At 40.1% G+C, this 19,765-nt stretch overlaps 2 protein-coding genes across 4 annotated transcripts in view; both read right to left on the bottom strand.

The window, feature by feature from the left end:
* The window catches only part of LOC133994187 (rap guanine nucleotide exchange factor 6-like), a 147,956-nt gene extending 139,889 nt beyond the window's left edge, over positions 1 to 8,067 (bottom strand). For both annotated transcript variants that reach the window (XM_062433406.1, XM_062433407.1), the window contains exon 1: positions 7,561 to 8,067. In XM_062433406.1, coding sequence (XP_062289390.1) covers positions 7,561 to 7,635 — 75 coding nt within the window. In that variant the 5' untranslated portion in view covers positions 7,636 to 8,067. The remainder of the gene's footprint in view (positions 1 to 7,560) is intronic.
* A 4,204-nt stretch (positions 8,068 to 12,271) lies between these two features.
* Positions 12,272 to 19,765, bottom strand: part of fnip1 (folliculin interacting protein 1) — a 38,748-nt gene continuing 31,254 nt past the window's right edge. For both annotated transcript variants that reach the window (XM_062433408.1, XM_062433409.1), the window contains 6 exons: positions 18,566 to 18,735; positions 15,883 to 17,659; positions 15,481 to 15,646; positions 15,109 to 15,309; positions 14,873 to 14,988; positions 12,272 to 14,448 (listed from right to left, as the gene is read on the bottom strand). In XM_062433408.1, the coding sequence (XP_062289392.1) occupies positions 14,370 to 14,448; positions 14,873 to 14,988; positions 15,109 to 15,309; positions 15,481 to 15,646; positions 15,883 to 17,659; positions 18,566 to 18,735 (2,509 nt within the window). In that variant the 3' untranslated portion in view covers positions 12,272 to 14,369. The remainder of the gene's footprint in view (positions 14,449 to 14,872; positions 14,989 to 15,108; positions 15,310 to 15,480; positions 15,647 to 15,882; positions 17,660 to 18,565; positions 18,736 to 19,765) is intronic.

Genomic DNA, 19,765 nt, shown 5'->3' with positions numbered 1-19,765 from the left:
GCTCTGTGCCATGGACGTGTAAATTACATTTGGAAAACAAGGACATAGCTTCAGATTTTTTTTCAAAGAGCTTAAATGAGTTTAATTTTATTTTTTTTAGCAGCTGAAAGCTACACTGTTGTCTGGTGATTTATCCTTTTTTCTGACAAACAAGACATTGGGATGTGTTTTTAATCATTTCCACTGTCTTCATTTTAAGAACTTTACAACCTCACACATAATGAGTTTCAGACTATATTTCTGCCGCTGCTCTCAAATTCACTCTTTCACCTCATAAAATAGATACAAGTTCTCAATCCCACTTTCTATTGCTTTTGCTCTCTTGCTAACTCTTTCAATCTGTCTCATGTTCTCTCCTTTTTTTTTTAATAATCAGACTCCGTCTAAAGTTTTCTGTGTATCTCAGTATCTCTGCCTCGCTCTCATTTCTTTCTCTCAGCCCAGCTTTTGATTATGTGCAGCTATTTCTCTCCTCCTCACTCTCCAGCTTTCTCAGTTTGAACATCCATATCAGCCCCCTCCCACCTCTCTCCCAGCCCTCTTTTTAGATTACCTGCCAGTAACTTTCTCTCTCACTTCTCTCGTTCTCACTGCCTTCTCTTTGATTAGGCGATATGCTCTTATTCCTTGCTACACCTTTTTTTTTTTTTAACTAAAAAAGCATCTCTCCATCATGCATTCTGTGTCAAATCCACTTGCTCACACTTTAGTCTAAAAGCTTGTTTCTGTGCCCTCACACTTTTGCTGCAAATAGTATTTATGTTTTATTATTAACCTAAAGGCAAGGACTTTTCTCTCACTTTTTTAATCTAATCACATACAGTTCTGTTGTTTTGTCCCTTTAATTTTGTCCCACTTTGCTAATGTGATGTGTTTGTCTAGCACGTCAGTTTTTTAGCTGTGAAATGTGGTTGTAAGTATGCCACTGTGACAGGAAGTGGCACCTCAACAGTTTCAAATCAACAGATGTCTAACCCGCAGGACGCCTGATGAAGTGAGAAACTTAACATGGAAAACTGAACAGTGAGAAATTTGTGAGTAAAGCACAACAAAAACTCAACTCTAGACCCACTCAGTTTGTCAGAAACGTACTTCTGCTATGAAAAGCACAGACTGACTTTGCCCACATATTCTACATTTTTGATCTATGACGTTGAAGCCACTTTTGTAACATAATGTTTCCAAATGTATGCAATGCTAAGACGAAGCCACTGACAAAGAGACAAATAACTAACTTTGCTGACTGATCACTTACAACACAACTTGGAAGGCGAGCCCCCGGGCCTCTGTCAAGACAACACTGGTGTCTAACTGGTTTTCACCTTGGCTGTGTGTGAACATGCATGTTTGCTCAAATTTTATGAGAGCACTTGACAGAATGCAAAGTATTTTCAAGTCAAATATACTAACAGATAACTCTACAAAATACTCCAGGAGGGGGTCTTTACCTGGGTTACGGCTACAACAGGAGCTGGGTGCCTATGTTTACAGTATAATATCCTCAAGGCTATTAATGCTGTTTTACGACCATTACTAACACTTGCAAGCTATACGAAAAGCTCCCTACTGTATTAAGTCATGCACACAAACAAGCATGTTTCTTATTATAGGAATTACACTCTTAAACCAAACATGTTGTTGATGTACTGAAATAAGGAACTACTACTACTACTACTACCACCAAAGGATTTTCTTTTTTCTTTTTAAATGTCAGAAAATGGTGAAAATGATTGATTACTGTTCCCCAAAGGCTACAGTGACGCTTTCAAATGTCTTCTTTTGTCCCCAAAGTCCACAACCAAAGATATTTATTATCAATTACTATCATACAGGACTAAATGAACCAGACAATATTCACATTTGAAAAGCTGGAATCAGAGAATTTGGAATTAATTTGGTAAAATGTCTGGTTTATAATCCAACACATTGGACTGCATGATAAAAAAAGAGGGTCAAAGTGGAACTGTTGACTTTAACAGGCCTTCTCAAGGATTTCACACATCAGTCTGGGAGACTTGTGACTTACTGCGTTGGAATTTTAATTTAGATAAAAGCTTAACGAATATCATACTGCCGTGCCCTATATAAAAGTTATCGTTAGTTCTTTCAGACTTGCGTGCTGCTTTAAAAGTTGTACTGGATGTGCTGTATCTGACACAAAGTCCCAGAGTAAAACATTTCCAATTCCCCTCTCATCAAACATGATTACAGCATCCAGAAGCTCTGTCTCGAAGCCTCAGCAAGCAAGTCTAAGTTTAACTGGAAATGTTTTTTTGTCCTCAAACCACTGCTTAATAACTATGATGCAATCTAATTATACTAATTTAATTTCCAAAACAACTTGATGAACTAGTCTGAACAACACAAACTAACCTTGTTTATAATACAGCTGGCAGAGTCAGTGGCCACAGCTAGTCATGTTTTGTGGGAAATAGCTGAAATGTATTTTTACCAATCAAATGCTACTGCTTGAAAATACTTGTTTTATAATTACTTGAGTCAGGAAGCTCCCTGTGTCTTCATTTCCACCAACTTTTGAAATAACAGTCGTGTGCATCACTGAAATAAATTGCATTGGGAGGATATTTGAGGCATCCCGTAACAACAACAACACAATCACGCCTTGGGCAACAGTGGAGACAGCTGAGGTAATGCTGATTAGGAAAATAATTAAGCAGGAGACAAGAAGACTGAAGGAATGTTTTTAAGAAATACCTGAATTATAAATCAATATCATAAAATCACGCATGCACACATACACACACACACCTAGCTACACACAAACACAGTGAAACTTGCAAAGAAGCAAGCACAGGTCTACTTGTGCCTTTTCTCACAGTCCTCTGTGACCTACATCTTCTTTCTTAACCCAACACTAGAGTGAAACGCCTCAAACCAAAAGGCATCAGTTCCACATTGAAAGCTCTGAGTTAGTTGGTATCTTACTGTCTTGACTTTTCTCTTTTTTTAAAAATCGGAACACAGATGCCATTTAAAGTTTAGCTTTCGCCAAATAATGTTGAAGTGTATGTTATATGCTGTTTTTATGTAGTGTCAAACCTATGTTGACATTATCAGCCACACCTGACGAGAAAAAATACAAGAAGAAAAGAAAATACAGATGTGAGAATGAAGCTGATGTGGTAACAGTTTCAAATAAATTTAAACTTAAACACACCGACATTATGATAAAACAGGGAAAGTTTAACTAAACCAAATGATGTGCTACATTTACAATGATGTATCATCCAGCCTGGGCAATTTTCAAGTGTTTGGCAGCTGTTCTTCATAATGTGCGAGAATGAACAGGAGCCAAAGGCCTCTAAAGGGAGGAAATCAAACCCTGAAGTCTCTGTGCTGACTGTGTGCAGACAGCATCAGGAGCTGGTTAAAGCAGACAGGCAACCTGGGTAACTGGTACAAACTTTTTTTTAAAAATGCACCAGTATTATCCTTTAACTTTAACTTGTTGAGCTGCGTCAGCATAGAGTCAACCACCCTCTTTGGCAACTTGTGCTGAAGCACACACAGCCTCCTTTGAAACATGTTTCTTTGTATGCGCTCCAGGAATACAGCATCAACCGCACACTGGTCTGCATCTCCTGCTCTGTTCTGTACATAGCTGCTCCACTGCTCGCTTAGAAAGCAAAGAAGTCACCACTTAAGTCTAAGCGTCTCTTTCTCTCCATTTGCACCTTCCCTCGGGACGCTGTGGCTTTGTGATTGTTGGAATTCCCATAAACGTCTGATATGTACTGGGCGCAGCAAAAACAGTCATAAATCAGCCGGCGTGATTTGTTGTCTGTTAGCACCGGGGCGTCTGGATGGCACTGAGAAAGGTACGCAGGGAGGGAAGAGCTGGACGAAAAAACCCACAGAACTGGGAAAGGTTGACGGGGCATAAAAGCTGCGGTAGGAGAGATTTCCCACTGAGCCAAACATCTGTCCTCAGACAGACAGATGTGCCTAAAACCTGCACATCCAAGAAATTTACCTGACATAAACAAAATTAACTTTCAACAAAGGTCGATTATAAATAAAAAACTAAACTGGGTCCAAAACCAAAAAGGTAATTCACTTTTCTGGCACAGCGAAGAAAGAATAGCAGCAAATTCTCACAATTGAGAAGCTGAAACTAATGAATGTTTGTGCCAGAAAGAAAAAAAGACTTCACTCATTCACTCTTCATTATAAAATAGTCTGTTTTCTAGTTGACGACTCTAATTGAGAAAAATTAGTTGACAAAATTGATTAATCATCGAATTGTCTCAGCTATGTGTGTCATCGGCTGCTTCTATGAGGCTTATAGTACAACTCAAATGTGGCATGCTTATATAGAGAAAAAATAATAATTGTAATGTGGTTAAAATCACTTGAGGACAGCGTTTATCTGTGCATCAGGAGTGTTGTGATCATTAAATCTAAGCAGCACTTCCTCAGATTTTCATCACATTAAAACACTATTTGGTTTTAATGGCTCCACTGCAGGCGGGTCAATGATCTGAAGTAGACACCAATAAAGAAAAACCTTCACAGAAAGTGGCTGAGCAGAACCAAATTCAACACCAGTGTAACATCTGCGAATAAACCAATATCAGCTCCATTTGGAGCACAATGCCAACTTACACCCACTTTCTACTTTGTACACACAAATAAATGTCATTAACTACATCAATGATCTCATAGAAACAACCTTCACCTGTTGGGAGAAGTAAACTCATGTATTGCCTTTACCTCTAATCACAAGTTAATTTCTAACAAAACACACATCCTGTATCTAGAGGTGACTTCTGTACACGCAGCATGACACATGCCACCAATGTAAACATCAATAAAACACTACGGGAAGAGGAGGTCTGCAGCTACACCCATGCTAAAAACATGCATGCGCCCCAAGGTGACTTCAAGCCAGCAGCAGCTTACATCTGGGCTTTGAATGTTTATAAATGGAAAACATACAGACTAAAAATAATAATAATAATAATATTGAAGTCGAACGTGTAACGGTCAGATTTAGTGAGATTTGTGAAGTTCCTGAAGTGGAGATTTTGATATTTGTCGACGATCCAGAGAGACTTTCCAACATGTTCTCACGTCATCCCACCACTCAACTCCCCTGCGCAGACTCTGGCGTCATACGAGAAAGATGGCAGCTCCCAGAAAGGAGATATTTTGGCTCCACTATTTCATAGCAGTAGGAAGTGGAGAGGCTTCGTCCATATTTATACAGTCAATGATGCTGATTGACAGTCTGAGAGAGCTGTAGACTACACCGTGGCTTAATAGTACGATTACAGTAAATGTACTTTTAAACAGTGGCTTTACAGTGGCTGAAAATAAAAAGGCACAGAAAGATGTTAAACAGCTGTCTTATTCTGCCAAATGGAGGGAAAGTGTAGAGGAGGGAAGTTTGTGTCCTTGACACAAACTTGATTTTTGACTTCAAGTAGTCCATTAACTGTAGCATTTGCACAGTATTAAAGTCCAGGAAAAGAAGCATTTTATATTATAAATGAGTAGCCAGCCTTCCCCTAAACATTAAGCCAAACTATAAAGGAAGCATTTAATCATCTAAACTTCAACTTCATTTACTGCTGGTTTCACAAACTGAAAAGGGAATACAGCCTGTTCAGCATCCATGAAAGAGGTGACAGTATAAAGAGCCATTTTCCACTGAATGCTGGCTAAATTTAGTACTTTATCAAAGCGCTCGCTATCGTAGTAGATGACCAAATCACAGATCCACTTCACTCCTGCGACTGTGTCATACAGATGAAACAAGGTTGTTATGGTTTGTTCGAGTGTGCACAAAAGCCCTCTATGAAAGGTGTGAAAGAGGCTTTCTACCGAGCGTGTAGCCACAAACAAACAGAGGATCAGAGCCATAATAAGGAGCCTTTTCAAAAGGCGTCATGCAAAGTTGAAGGCTAGCTGAATTTTTGAAACATTTTTTTGTGTTCTGATAGTGCTTGCACTTCAAAACTATTCCCAGCAGCAGAACAGGGAAGGGAGTACGGTGTGAGCTATTTTTGGGCAGAGAGCGTAACTAAAGCAATGACAAGCCAGCTGTGTTTCCACAGCTTCATGTTGGGAGGAGGCAGAGGAGGGGAGGACGGGTGAGAAAGCAGCAGTGATTAAATTTAACTGGCCTCATTCAAACTAAAGTTTACACAAATCCTCTCCTGGGCTTAGACATAAGCCCTCTGGTGGGAAGCTGTGACATTAGGTTTTGTTTAGTAAGATTGTATTTGTAGGATGCCGTGAAGTAAAAAAAAAAAACGTTTTCCCTTACTTAACCTTGTCCAGAACCAAAAACCTACTGACCAGTTCTTGTCTTGAAGCTTTGTTCACAAGTTTACTTATGCAAAAAAATGATAAAATGACCTTTAAAAGGGCAGGTTCACAAGCCTCCATCTGTACAAGAATGTATTTAAATGTTTATCTGAAACTAATATGAATCTTCAGCCGTCCAAATTAGTCAAATCTTTCTTTATTTAAGTCTTTTTTAGTGGAAAAGTCCCTCTTTTTGTTTCTATACTTCCTATCTCAACAGGGAAACACTGTCTGAGGAAATACAAAGCGGGACTGGAAATGTGGCAGAATAACTCAGCCTGCTGAAGTCTATAAACTTCAGATTAACTTCTAAATGCAATTTTTCATAAAATGTCTGTGTGGACTCACTATTGAGTTTGGACCCTTATTACTTATTTGAAGTGGATCTTTTAACAGCCAGTATGAACAACATGGAAAACCTCTTCCAGGTGCTCATTTGGGCACCTGGCTGTTGCTTTAAAGCAGACTTTTTTTTAAACTGTGAACTTATCCTTTATCCTTCTTATCTCAAACATTTTGGAAGCCTCTCAAGGGCCCAGTACAATCCCTGTACTCCAGATTGGGCAAAAATAAAAGCATACAGAACAAAATGCTGATTTGTCTTGTCGTGCTCTCACTAGGGCTGGGCAATATATCAAAATTATATATATCATGATACAAGATTAGACACCATAAAATCGTGATATTGCATAAGGGTTCCTGATTTTAAAGGCTATAGTAAAGTGTGATTTTCTGGACTTCAGACTGTTCTAGCTCTTCTCTTACTGGCCTTTACCCACATTACTGATGATTATTCACCAAAAAAAAGCCACCAATAGTCCTCCATACAACACTGTCACAATATCGATACTAAAAAATATCGTGATATCTGATTTTGTCCATATCGTCCAGCTCTGGCTCTCACACAGTCTCTCACTTATACTGCAAACTTTTCACACTTGTGATTTGAGTGTTACTTTTGCATTACACAGCTCACACACTTCTCTAGTCAAGCCTAAAAGTTAAGTTAGCAAAGTGTTAAGTTATGTGGAAACTATCATGAAGACTATGTTAGCTAAATGGGTTTTACAGACTGTCAGTGAAAGTCATGCACGGTGAGCACTGATTAGCTTGTGACTGCATTTTAAAAAGCTTAAAGTTAATGTGTCCAAAAAAACTGCTTTTCATTTAAACTCGACTGTGTGTAGTTTTCTTGCTAAATTAAAAGCAGACGCTCGTTTTGTTTACCTCTGCTGTCCGCAGTGAGGGCGGTTTCTTCAAAGCCTGTTTGAAAGAAGTTTCCATTGCTCCGGTCATTTTCATAACTTCGGCTCCAAAAAAAATCCACCTCTTGCCTTTTCCTTTTTTTTCCCTTTTAACTTCCTCGTTGAGTACTCTCACTTTCACGTCTCCCGAGCTCCTGTTTAATCCGACCCGGGCTGAACAAACTCACATCCCCGTGGATCTTGTCCCCGCCGAGCCGAGCCGAGCATGGATGGGGTCAAGCTACGTTTTTTCCTCTTTTCTTTTCTTTTTTTTCCCTTTCCCTTACTCCAAATGGGAGACCGGGGGGAGCTCCTCTGCTCTCCAGGAGAGCGAGAGAGAGAGTGTGACAAACAAACAAAAACTTCACTCTCAGCTACTGCACGTCCAAAAAAGAGTAGATATCACTTAAGTGTGACAGAAAGTTACATCCGTGGGACCTGCTGTCTTGAATCCTGTACATCTTCGGGCAGAGGAAATATCCAGCTCGGTAGCTACCGTCAGTCAGATCCAGGAGTTCAGATTTTAGATCCCTCCTCCTCCTTCTCTTGTAGATGTGAGAGCGGAGAGTTGACGACATCTGTCTGCCTGGACAAGAGGCTGCGTTCACATGCAGTCGGAAATGACAGGATGTGACACAGGAATGACTCAATACTGGGCGACAGGGCTGAAAAATGTAACTGAGTACCAGTGATAGAAGTAGTATTTCAGACCCTTTACTTGAAAATCCTCTCCAGGCATGTTTTAAGGCAGGGGTGTCAAACTTATTCGAGTTAAAGGGCCACATTACAGCCCAATTTGATCTCAAGTGGGCCAAACCAGTAACCCATTGCATAATAACCTATAATAATTAGGGCTGGGCGATATGGGCAGAAACAAATATGATATTTTTGACCAAATACCTCAATAATATTGTAAATATGACTATTGGTGCTTTCACAAAATATTTACGCAATGAGATTTTTTGATAAATAATCATCAGTAATGTGGATATGATGAGTAGGAGAAAAGCAGGTAGGAGAAAAGTCTTTTAAGCTCAAAAAATTACATCAATCTACTGTAATGCAGCCTTTAAAAGCAGGAAAAGACAACACTTATTCCATATCACGATATTACGATATCCAAAATCTAAGATTATCTATAAAGTATCACAATATCGATATAATATCGATTTATTGCCCAGCCCTGATAATAATATATAATATATAACTTTACTATAATAAACCATCTATTTACAAAACAGATGAACAGCCTGAGATGTCTCAAGAAAAATGAGTGCAATTTCAACAATCTCAGCCTTTCATAAGTGTCAAATCCTGAGCAGCTGTCGGTTTTAGTCATTCAGGTTTGTTTTATTGATGCTCCTCACAGAAAAAGCTTGTTCACAAAGATAAGTCATCCCAAATATGCACAACATTTCTGCAGCCAGGTCTGTCAATTTGGGGGTTACCCTGGTAAGAGTTACTGATAAAATGTGTCCAAGCCCACCGAGGAAAATCTGTCTTTCAAATCTGAATCACACTAAAAGGTCATTTATCTCAAGTTAGACATTCTTTAATGTGAATGGCGAGTGAAAATAAGTGAGAATAGCACTGTATTACATTTATGTGATTTTCATACTTTGCAAAGTTATCCAGTGGGCCAGATTGGACCCTTTGGTGGGCCAGTGGCTGTATTTTGTAATTTGTAATTGTTATTTTATTTAGACAGGGATAGTGCACAATAAATCAGTAAGCTTGTATACAGTGACAGCATCCAATGTTTTGTCATGTATGAGAAGTTTTGAAAAATGTGTGCATGTAATCTATTGGAAGGGTATTCCACTTATTTATGGCCACAATAAAATCATTTGTATCTGATATAGTTTTTCCACAGAGAAAGGTTTGATTACCTAGTTAAAATCCTTAAAGGCATACTATGCAGGATTTTACTGAAATAAACAATAAGTGTGTGGTGTTGTATTTATCTGCAGTCACTCTGCTCTCTGCCTGTATTTTCTTATTATTTTGTTGTGTTCGGGACATTTCTAGGCATCAACCTTTAGAGACAGAGTTTAGGTGTCTGGCACAACTTCACCTGCTTCTAAGGAGAGGAAAAAAGTCTGAAGAAAGTAAAAGCTCCAGCAACACTCGTAGTATAGGAGAACTTTATTAACAGACCAACGTGTTTCGGCTTGTGGCCTTCATCAGGGTCATCCGGGAGCTTGGGCATCAACCTTTGGCAGTGGGTGTGGGTGTGGGTGTGGAGCCCCGAGCCAATAACAGCGCACAGGGTGTGATGTCGGGACATGTAGCGTAGCAGCCAGGTTACATCGCTGTCTCCGTCACTCTCCTCTGCTGTTCTCTGCTCTCTGTCTCTGAGCAGCAGGTCTGTGTCTGTTTGACCGAGGGCAGGGCTGAATTACACACACGCAGAGCAGAGTCCACAGCGGTCAGGATGAGGCTCTGAATTCACACCAAATGTGGCACCTTCACGCAGTGCTGTGTGGAGGTGTGGGCGGGTTTAATTGTGTTTTACAACATATTTAATTTATCTTAGCCTGGTCCTCTCTAATGCCGCTCCCTCTCTTCATTCACTCGCTAACTCTCTGGCTGTTACTTGTAATGAAGTATTTTTACAATGCTGTATTGGTGCTTTTACTTAAGTAAAGGAGCTGAATACTTCTTCTTCCACCACTGTACTTTTCACTCTACTACTTTAATTTTACATAAAATAATATATTTTAATATTCTATCTATTGTTAAAATTGTTTGCTTTGTACTTTTTTAAATGCAGTATGCCCTTAAAGCTGCATTAGATTGTGAAATGTGCTACATAGATTAAGTATATTATCATTATAAAAACCTACATAATACAATGCATTTATATTATATAATATAGCACTATTAATCTACCCAAAGTATTTAAAATTGGCTTCACAATGATGAACTACAACATAAAAATAGTCTTACATTATTTATTTATTTATGAATCTATTTTTGGTTATTAAAAACAAACAATATAATATAAATATGATATATTGCTATATGGAATAATAATATAACACAAAAAAGTCATAAAAGTCATTGCTAATAATACCTCTATACCTATACCTATACTATACTGAGATTTGGTTTATTCTTCAATGCAAATCTTTTATGCAAATTATGTAAAATGGTGAAGATGTCTCATCATTGCAATAAAACTTTTTTTTCTTTAAAAAAAAACAACTAGTTTGACAGTCTCTAGTTTGTTGCACAATCCACCAGGAGTACGAGCTTCTGAGGCGGTACTTGAACGCAGCATAGATCCTCCCTCAGTTTGTCCACAGACTCCTAACTTCTGGTTGCTCCCGTGGACGGTTGCTGCTCAAAATGCACAATAATCAGATTACTTAAGCGCAATTAAAAAACAAACAGCTCACACAGGGCACCTACGCCTTTTGTTGAAGTAGGAAATTAAACCTCACGCCCTCTTTTTTTAAACTTTAGTTTACAGATAGTTGTACAGTATGTCCACAGTAAACTGCAAAACACATCCACAAGCGTTTTTTTTTTTTAAATGTAATCTATGTTTCTGATTTAACTACACAAGTGACAAAAATGACATTGCAGTGATGTTTTCACTGACAGGACTACACACACTGAATATGTGCTGCCACTGTATTTGCTCTCAGCCGGGACACTCTTTCCTTTATTGCATAACTGCGGTGTGTGTGCTCGTTTCGTTTTACCTTCTGTCCCGCGGGAAGGAAGGTGGGGTGGAATCACGGTAACAGCCAGGGTGGTAAATGCAAGAGAAAAAAAAAAAAAGTAAGTAAAATGTGTGATCCAGATGGTGAGCACCAGAAGTCAAAAAGCACCACCAATCTAAACAAAAGTGCTATTCTTGCATTGGAGTTTGCACTGATTTAAAGCTACTTTATAGTATGTTTAATAAATGAGGGAACTTTTATAGCAGCGGATACATTTTAGTGGCTCCATTATTCTGCAAATAAAACATGTTCATATTTTTGAAGGAAAGACAATATAGCAATTATACAATCTATGAGTGTTTATTTAGCGTTTGTGATAAAAGAGAGAAACCGCAGCAGTTCATCTGAGACTTCAAGAGAGAAAAATCTGGAGTCGGTCCCGTGGTTTCACAGAATGCTACTTTGCAGCATTGCTTTAATACAATGTCTTCTAAACACTGGACAAACCAGAATATGTAGTCATATCCTCTGTGCAGTCACTCTGGGTAATACCACTGCGTCAGTATAGGACCACCATGGGGTTTTTCTTCTCTCCGCATGAATTCCTGGATCTGAATTATGGCTCTTGGATTTCTGGTTTTCAGTTTTGGGAAAGCATTTTTATATTCACACATCCAATATTTAACTTTTCCAGAAGCCACCCCCACTCTCTCTCTGTTCCCCTTTGATTCTGTGACAGACAACATTCACAGAGACACATAAATTCTCAACATCGACATCTTTATTGCACAACATTCCCATAAAATTGGGATAAAAATTATTTGAGGAGACAAATTCTTAAAAGACATTCTGTACAAATACATGGAAATAAACTTGAGTATGTACATTTTACATGAACCGTTACACATACCATGGGCAACTAAATAATTTACTCATATACAAAGAGGGGAAAGCAGATATAAATTCATACCTTTTAAACATAATGTCGGTAATGTACAAAATATAAGCTGATAAAGCGGAGCATCCACGATACAGTAACAAGCATGTATATATCAATTTTACCAGCAAAATGAGCTCTATAGAAGCATTCTCCATTCCCCATTAAGACTCGGGTTATATTCAGGGTGCGATTTGAGTTTATAGAAACAACCAAACACTGTCCAGTTTTCAGGATAACACTGCAAGTTATTCCTGCTTTTTCTAGCAATATAAACCATACTCAGCATACAGGTTAACAAACTGTGTATATAGAGCCCACCACCCAATAGTCTGTTACCAACAGTGTTTGAGTGGTCTGAGCCACATTTCAATCTTTCAGTCAGTCAGATCTGCACAAATTTGGGATTTGTTCCAAAATGGTTTGAAAAAGTACAAAAAAAAGAAGGTATTAGTTTTATTAAACATGTTTGATAATTTAAACTTCCATCTGCCTATAATTTTCTCGCTACAGAGGTAAATTTGTTGGGCTAAAAACACGGTAGAGTACTGTATGGATATGTATACATTTCTCTGCTTTTGACATGTTTCACTTGGATCTTGACATGAGTCACCCATCAGGGCATTTTGTCTGTGATCAAACTCATGTCAAAATAAGGAATAATGGGAGTAATAAATGAAATGTCCCATTGGCCCCCAGGAAAGAATCTTAAAGCAAAAGCTGTGAAAGCAACTCCTCCTCCCTTTATGAACCCTTAGCAAATCGCACCCTGGTTATATGGCATAACAACCAAAATCATCTGTCAATTTAATGGAAAATCAAAAAGAAAAGAAAAAGTGCTACTATAGTTTTGTATTTTGTGTGTTATTTGTGAATATAACTGCCATAGAAACGTGTTTGAAAATAGTGTTAACCGATAGATATTTAAATCCATTATAAGGCCTACTGTGTTCCTATACTCCCCTCTTTGCAGCAAACATCGACGCCGTAAACATTGTACAAAGGTGGCGAAGCTATAAAAGTGTGAAAATATTTCAGCATTTTGGTTTTTAAAATATACGTAGATGATGCATGTTTTAGCTTTTCCACAGTAGAAAGGGACCCTTCTCAAATCACATTCTGAAGCAAAAAAAATGTTGTTTCTTTCTTTCTTTCTTTCTTTTTTGTTAATGTTACAATCATCCTTAGGAATCAAACAGCCTTCCCTTTTTTCAAAGAACACAGCATAGAGTCTGTACACAGTTGACACTGACATTCCTCTGATTAAAATATCTTAAAAAGTATACCTCAGGGTTTTCTATGGGGCCTCTGTAAATGTGTCATCCACTGCCCATATGAAGATCTGAGGTAGTGCTGTACCTATGATAAGAATGTCAAAGCCACTTTTAGCCATTTCAAAACCAGTTTGTAAAACTAAAAATCATGGTGTGCATCGATTACCCCAACATGGCCAAAAAAACAAAAACAAAAAACAAACCTGGCTTTTAAGTCAGGTCTGTGTTGCAATTTGACAAAAAAATAAATTGAGATATCTGAGGGAAATTTGGCTTGTAAACAAATACATAAAGATAAATGAAATAACATAATTGGCATGTAGATTGATAATGTTATCAATGATATTTACCTCAAAGTAAAGTTTAAAAACATCCATCTATTCCTTTCAAACATGTAGTCCATCACCTCGTACGACTGGGTTTAAGATTGTACAGAAAAAGAAAAAAAACAAAGCAGTAGAAGAAACAAAATCCATTGTTATTATACTGTAGATATTTTAAAGTCTCATTCCCAACGGGCAAAAATTAATAAAGTCTTTGGCTTTCGTGTCCCAAAAAAAAGAGTCTTGTATTAAAAGAAACATTCAAACAAGAGGAGAAAGTCATGTCAGGGATGCTTCAGTCATCCGAAGAGCCTCGCTCGATCTGTGGACTGTGGTCTTTAGCTCCCCCCAGTGGTGGAATATCAGCATTGCACCAAATTCAGCAGCAGTGTTGGTGGTGGTTGGGGGGGGGGGCTCCGACTGTGGCCGTGGTCCATAAAGATGTTCACTGCTCACGCTCAGGGCAAAGTCTGCACTCAACCCAGAAACCATGTACGGGTCAGCTGCAGAGCATGGACGGGCGTTTTGAGGCCAGAGTGGCATCACCCAGGTCTGACTGGTTTTACGACCTCTGTGCCATTTCAGTTTCACAGTAGGATCTGGGCCACATAGGGGGAGTGAGTGCTGGCCACTGCAGCCAATAGGGGAAGGTCGCTGGATTCAATTCTGAAAAAAGCCAAGATCAAAATCAAGTGTGAGTGCCCAACTTAAAAAAAAACAACTTTTAAACATCATTTTTGGTCATAAACCTTGATGCAATGGCTTTACTTTAAACAGAATGCCTTTGTTTCACTATTAAAAAATGTAAAATGTGAAAGTTTCTACAGATCTGACTAACTGGTCTACAGACGAGCCTGAAAAGTTTATTTAAGTTTTAAGTCTCTCCTTTTTTCACGCATTTTTACATTCTTTGTTTGGTGCAAGAATTTACTTTAAACACCAAATTTTATTTAGAATTTCAGCTCCAGAATAACTCTACCTGGTCCTTTTCATGTTCTCTATACATCTATTTCTATTTATAGAGTAATGAAATGATCATTTTGTTGCAGCATCTGTGAAGTAAGAATATGGTTAATGAAAGGTTGCTTACCCTAAGACCATGCCCAGTTCTTTCACATGGACTCTTGTCTGGCCCTTCAAATACTCAGCAAGCATCTTACTCTTGAAGTAGATTTCCTGCAGGCGGTCCTCAAGGTGCATTATACACTAAAGAGGACAAGAGAGAGACAGGAAGAACGTTGGAAAAGTACAACCATTAAAGCAGTAATTCTTGTAAAATTAAGCTACATTAAAAGGAGCAGAATAGCAAAAAGGTATAAAACCTACAAAGTTGGGTGAGAGGTTGAGTTTGTAGAGCTGGTGGGTGGACTGCAGTAAACTGGAAACAAGACTAGACACTAGGACTTCCTTCCCCAGCTTGTTGACGTCTGTTGCTCGTCTCTGACTGCTGGCCAATTGCACTGTCCACTTGTCTGTGTCTGCTATAATGCAGACAGCCTCAGCTATAGGCTCATCCAGTACTGGATGCTGCAAAGAACAATAAAGGTTATTTAAAACAATGAAACACAGACAAAACAGGGCACTGCATGTCTCCAACCTCTAAATTAAGGTAAGGAACTGAACTTTATTAGGGTTAATAAGGCAATTATTTGATCTTAAAAAGGAAATGTAAGAGAAGCTTTAAACACAGACTACTACCTGAACAGCATGGGTTAAATCAGCCATGAGGCTCTGCCGTAGTTTCTCATCACTGGGCATCCCATGCAGTACAAAGTCTGGCACGTAGGTGGGGCAGTAGCCTCCAAACAGAGACCGGCCAAAATTGGCGATGCTTGGCTTGGAGAAGTTCTCCACCAACTTTGACCTGCAAGTCAAAAATACGATATCAGATATTTGTATTTTTGTTCTCAAAACGCTAAAAATGATAAATTGTTACTGTCACTTATTCCCTGTCATTAGTATAACTGTAATTACTGGTTACGAGCAATATACAGTATGCTGAACTGCACCTCAAACCAGTGCAGCTCACCGTTTGTGTCCAGGAGGAGAAAGTCTGTGAGATAATGCTTCTTTCAATGAATGTAAGCATCTTCTACTCACCCTGGGAAGGGCACTATCACTTCCTCCTGCCAGTCCTCTGTCTCCTCACTCTCACTGTCACCCAGCGCGCTGTCCGAGCTCTCGTTGCGTGGTATCTCCCAATCATTGACAGGCATCATCTTGCTCTTTTGGTCCTCTTTGCTGTTGCCGCTTCCATCCTGAAGAACGGGGACTGACAACACGAGTCCCTTGTCCTGCTCAGCAGAACAGGCCCGGCAGCAGCAGGTGTCAGCAGAGTCAGTAGATCCACACCTGCACCTCCTCTGGACATCCAACAAACTGTCTCTCTTCCTGCTGAACCCTACATCTCCACTGCCTGAACCTAAACAAAGACCCAAACCATGACTCCTAACAGCACCCTGAAAGCTGTGACTGCCTAAGTCACCAGGTTGGGGAACTCCTGAGGGGTCCAGCAAGTCTTTGTGCATACTATCTGTGGTGTTGGCCTCCTGATGTTTGGCCAGATTGTCTATAGTTCTAGTCTCCACAGGGTTCTCCTGGCTGTAATACTTAAATCCATCAAAATCACTTAAATCCATACAGTGTGAGCTCAAATGGGGAATTGTACTGGACACCCGCTGCAGGACTGGAACCGCCCTGGTCTGTTTGGTTTGGTCCTCTGATGCACTGGTGTTGCTGGTCTTTGAATCTGCTCCTCTCGACAGCTGCTGTTGATAATGTTGCCCTTGATGATGCTGTTGTTGCTGTTGGAGCAGCTGCTGGTGAAGCAGTTGTTTGTCCTTGAGGTGTTTCTTGTGCTTTTTGAATTCCTCCTCCACCTTCCTCCCGCGGCTCTCTGTGTCCGACTCAGGAGACATTGAGTCACCGATGAGGAAAGTGACTTTTGTTGCTGGCTCTTCCTCGTCTGCTGGACTCAAAGCCATGGGCCCTGTCATGGTGTTTCCTGGTATCCCAGGCACTGGCATTGCAGTAGCCAGGTTCTTATCTGGGGGCTTCTTCTCTAGAGGGATCCCTAAAGACAGAGTAGCCAGCACTTTGGTGGGCTGGTTACCCTTCCCTGCATCCATCCCAATTTCTACCCCTAAGGTTTTACCCTCTATAGGGACAGAAGCTGGGGATGGACCTGATGCAAGGACCATGGGTGTGGATGGGACCATAAGTTTCAGGTCAACCTTGGCATCTACATCCAGCCCACAGACTTGCTCTATGGGGGAGGTCGAGCCAACACTCAACACCGTCTCCAGTCGGACCTCTGTGGCCAGCGGGCTGCTAGACTCCCTGTGCAGCTCTGCAGGTTCAGCTGCTTCTGCAGTTCTAATAACAGGACTGGTGTCCTGGCTGTGCCCCGTGTGAAGCACACTGCTCCTGGACCCTTGACTCTCGCTGCTGTCCTCCTCGTCGTCCTCTTCCTCCTCATCTTCCTCCTTGGGAGTGTCCCCTGTGCCATGCTCAATATCAGTGTCTGTGTATGTGCTGCTCTGGAGGCTGTTGTCTGAAGGATAACTGCTGTCATCTGCCTCAGTCTGCCGTCTGTGAGCCCCTTGGGACAGGTAGTCCCCACTGGGTTTATGGACGGTAACCAGGACATAGTCTGACTCCTCCACTTCTCCTTTCCTCAGAGAGGTGGTGATGAGGGAACCGGGCATGACGATGGCCTCATCCTCAGCGCTGTCCAGCATGTGAGTCTCCAGCAACTCAGAGCAGCGAATGAAGTATGTGAGGACATATAGGAGTCTCTGGACCAGCTCCTGTCTACGACCGACCACCACTGTCCTCGACAGCCGTACCGGTGAACCAATGGCCCCATAGAGGTCACCTATACACAGCGACAAAAAGCATTACCATCACTGAGCAGGACTGCTGTTATGGAGTACAAAATAGTAGTGTTTATATGACAAGATCTGGATTACTCACATATAATTATTACATCCAATTCTTATTTTTTAAGACTGTAACATCTGTACAATTTTTTTGACAATACCATTCCTTTTCTTTTAATAGTATTTAATCAAGCAGCAAAACAATCCTCTGCACTGCAGCTCTCAGCTGTGAACACTAGGTGTCACCATTAGCTCACACTCTGAATGTTTCCCATGTTACTAAAGGTGAAAATGCTGATGGCTCAATCTAGTCTTGCATAGACGTACTTGCTGTGGGCACTTATAAATCAGGAGCTAATTACACATCAGGAAACTATTTTCACAGGCATGTACCCATGGATGTCCACTAATTCAACGTCCTCTACTGCAAGTAAATGTGATGTTTCCATTTCTCATCAGGGAGGGTTATATTTAGACAGTTTAACAGTATAGATGAGGGGGGAAAAAGTATCCAATTAATATCCAGTTTTCATAGTGTTACATCTGCAGTATCATTACATTTTATTATGGATTTAAAAAAAAAAGAAATCTTATCTGAGATCTCTACTGATATGTGAAAATGCTGCTACAGAGATGATTTAAATTTGGCTTGCACTACACCCAGGACACTGACACACACACATAACCAACACAGATTGACGATTAAAAGGAGTTGCACATAGAACATATAACCAAGTTCTAACTTGTTTTCATGCTGTAATGATTTACAATGGCATGTTACAACTTCAGCCAAGATAAAGACCCATATTTTACTCCCCAGCCATCCAAGTGCTTTGACAGAATACAAAAGGTGTGTTCAACTCGCTTTCTTTTGTCTGTGTGTTTGTGTTTGACCACCTCACCTAGCTGTGCCCAGAGGGGGTTGTATGGGTGCGTCTTTGCCAGCATGTCGACGCTCTGGGAGGAGTGTTTCTCGAGGAAGATCTTGATTGGGGGCTGCCCATTGGGCATAACAGTGGGCACCCAGGCCAGATGATTGGTCAGGATGGCTGTCAATAACGCAGGGAGGAATCTGCAATATCAGATAAAGGTTGGTCAGCAGAAACCCAAAATATACTTTCTAACTTGTGGGATTTTATCAGAAATTAGTGGCCTGTTTCCGAGTTTCCCTCATGACCTTCCTATGTAAGACATTCTTACTGTACGGAAGCGGAAACCTGATTTATATGTTTTAGGCTTAACTGGTTACCAAAATACATACAAAACTGTTACACACACACACACACACACACACACACACACACACACACACACACACACACACACACACACACACACACACACACACACACACACACACACACACACACACACACACACACACACACACACACACACACACAGTTCACTTCACTTCTCAGTCCTAACCACAAGTGTCTACTTCCCTTCCTGTCTCATGACTCAACACTGTCATGTTGGTCAAGTTCCATCACGTGCAGGAACACAGTTGTGACTGTGGCAGTCATCAAAACCAGCAGTCATGGGAATACTGACTGTATTCCTCAGAAAAGACATGATGTGATACAGTAACACTAATGGTTGCCAACACTTCATTTGAGTCATTCTCGTCACATCAAAGTAGTTCGTAGTCATTCTAACCAGCAGTGGTTAGGATCGCAACAGTGACTTAAACTAAGAAGTGATGCTGATAAAGATACACCAATGGTTTCCTAGGAGACGCACAGTTCCTATTCATGATCAACATTTAGAGGCAGAACAGATTTAGAGAACAGTCTGTAGATATCTACACTGGACCATGTAGGATGGTAGAGATGTTTTAACAGATAAATGATTCTTGATAGTTTTCATCATTAAAATACTGTGTGGGTCATTTTGTTACGTTGTTTTTTAAAATTTTCTTTTGACTATAACCATGGTGGGTATGGTCACCTACATTCAAAACATTGCTATCTTACTCATTTCTAAATAAAAACCTGCGAACGTTTCTTGGGTTTCTATATTTTACACCTTGGTAATTATAAATACATTTTGGTTATGAACTGTTGTTCAGACAAAATAGGTCATGCTAAGTTGCCGCCCCC

This window comes from Scomber scombrus, chromosome 14 (assembly GCF_963691925.1).
Source record: "Scomber scombrus chromosome 14, fScoSco1.1, whole genome shotgun sequence".
Lineage (NCBI taxonomy): Eukaryota > Metazoa > Chordata > Actinopteri > Scombriformes > Scombridae > Scomber > Scomber scombrus.
The sequence above is the reverse complement of the archived record's forward strand: the minus strand, read 5'-3'. Positions and strand labels throughout refer to the sequence as shown.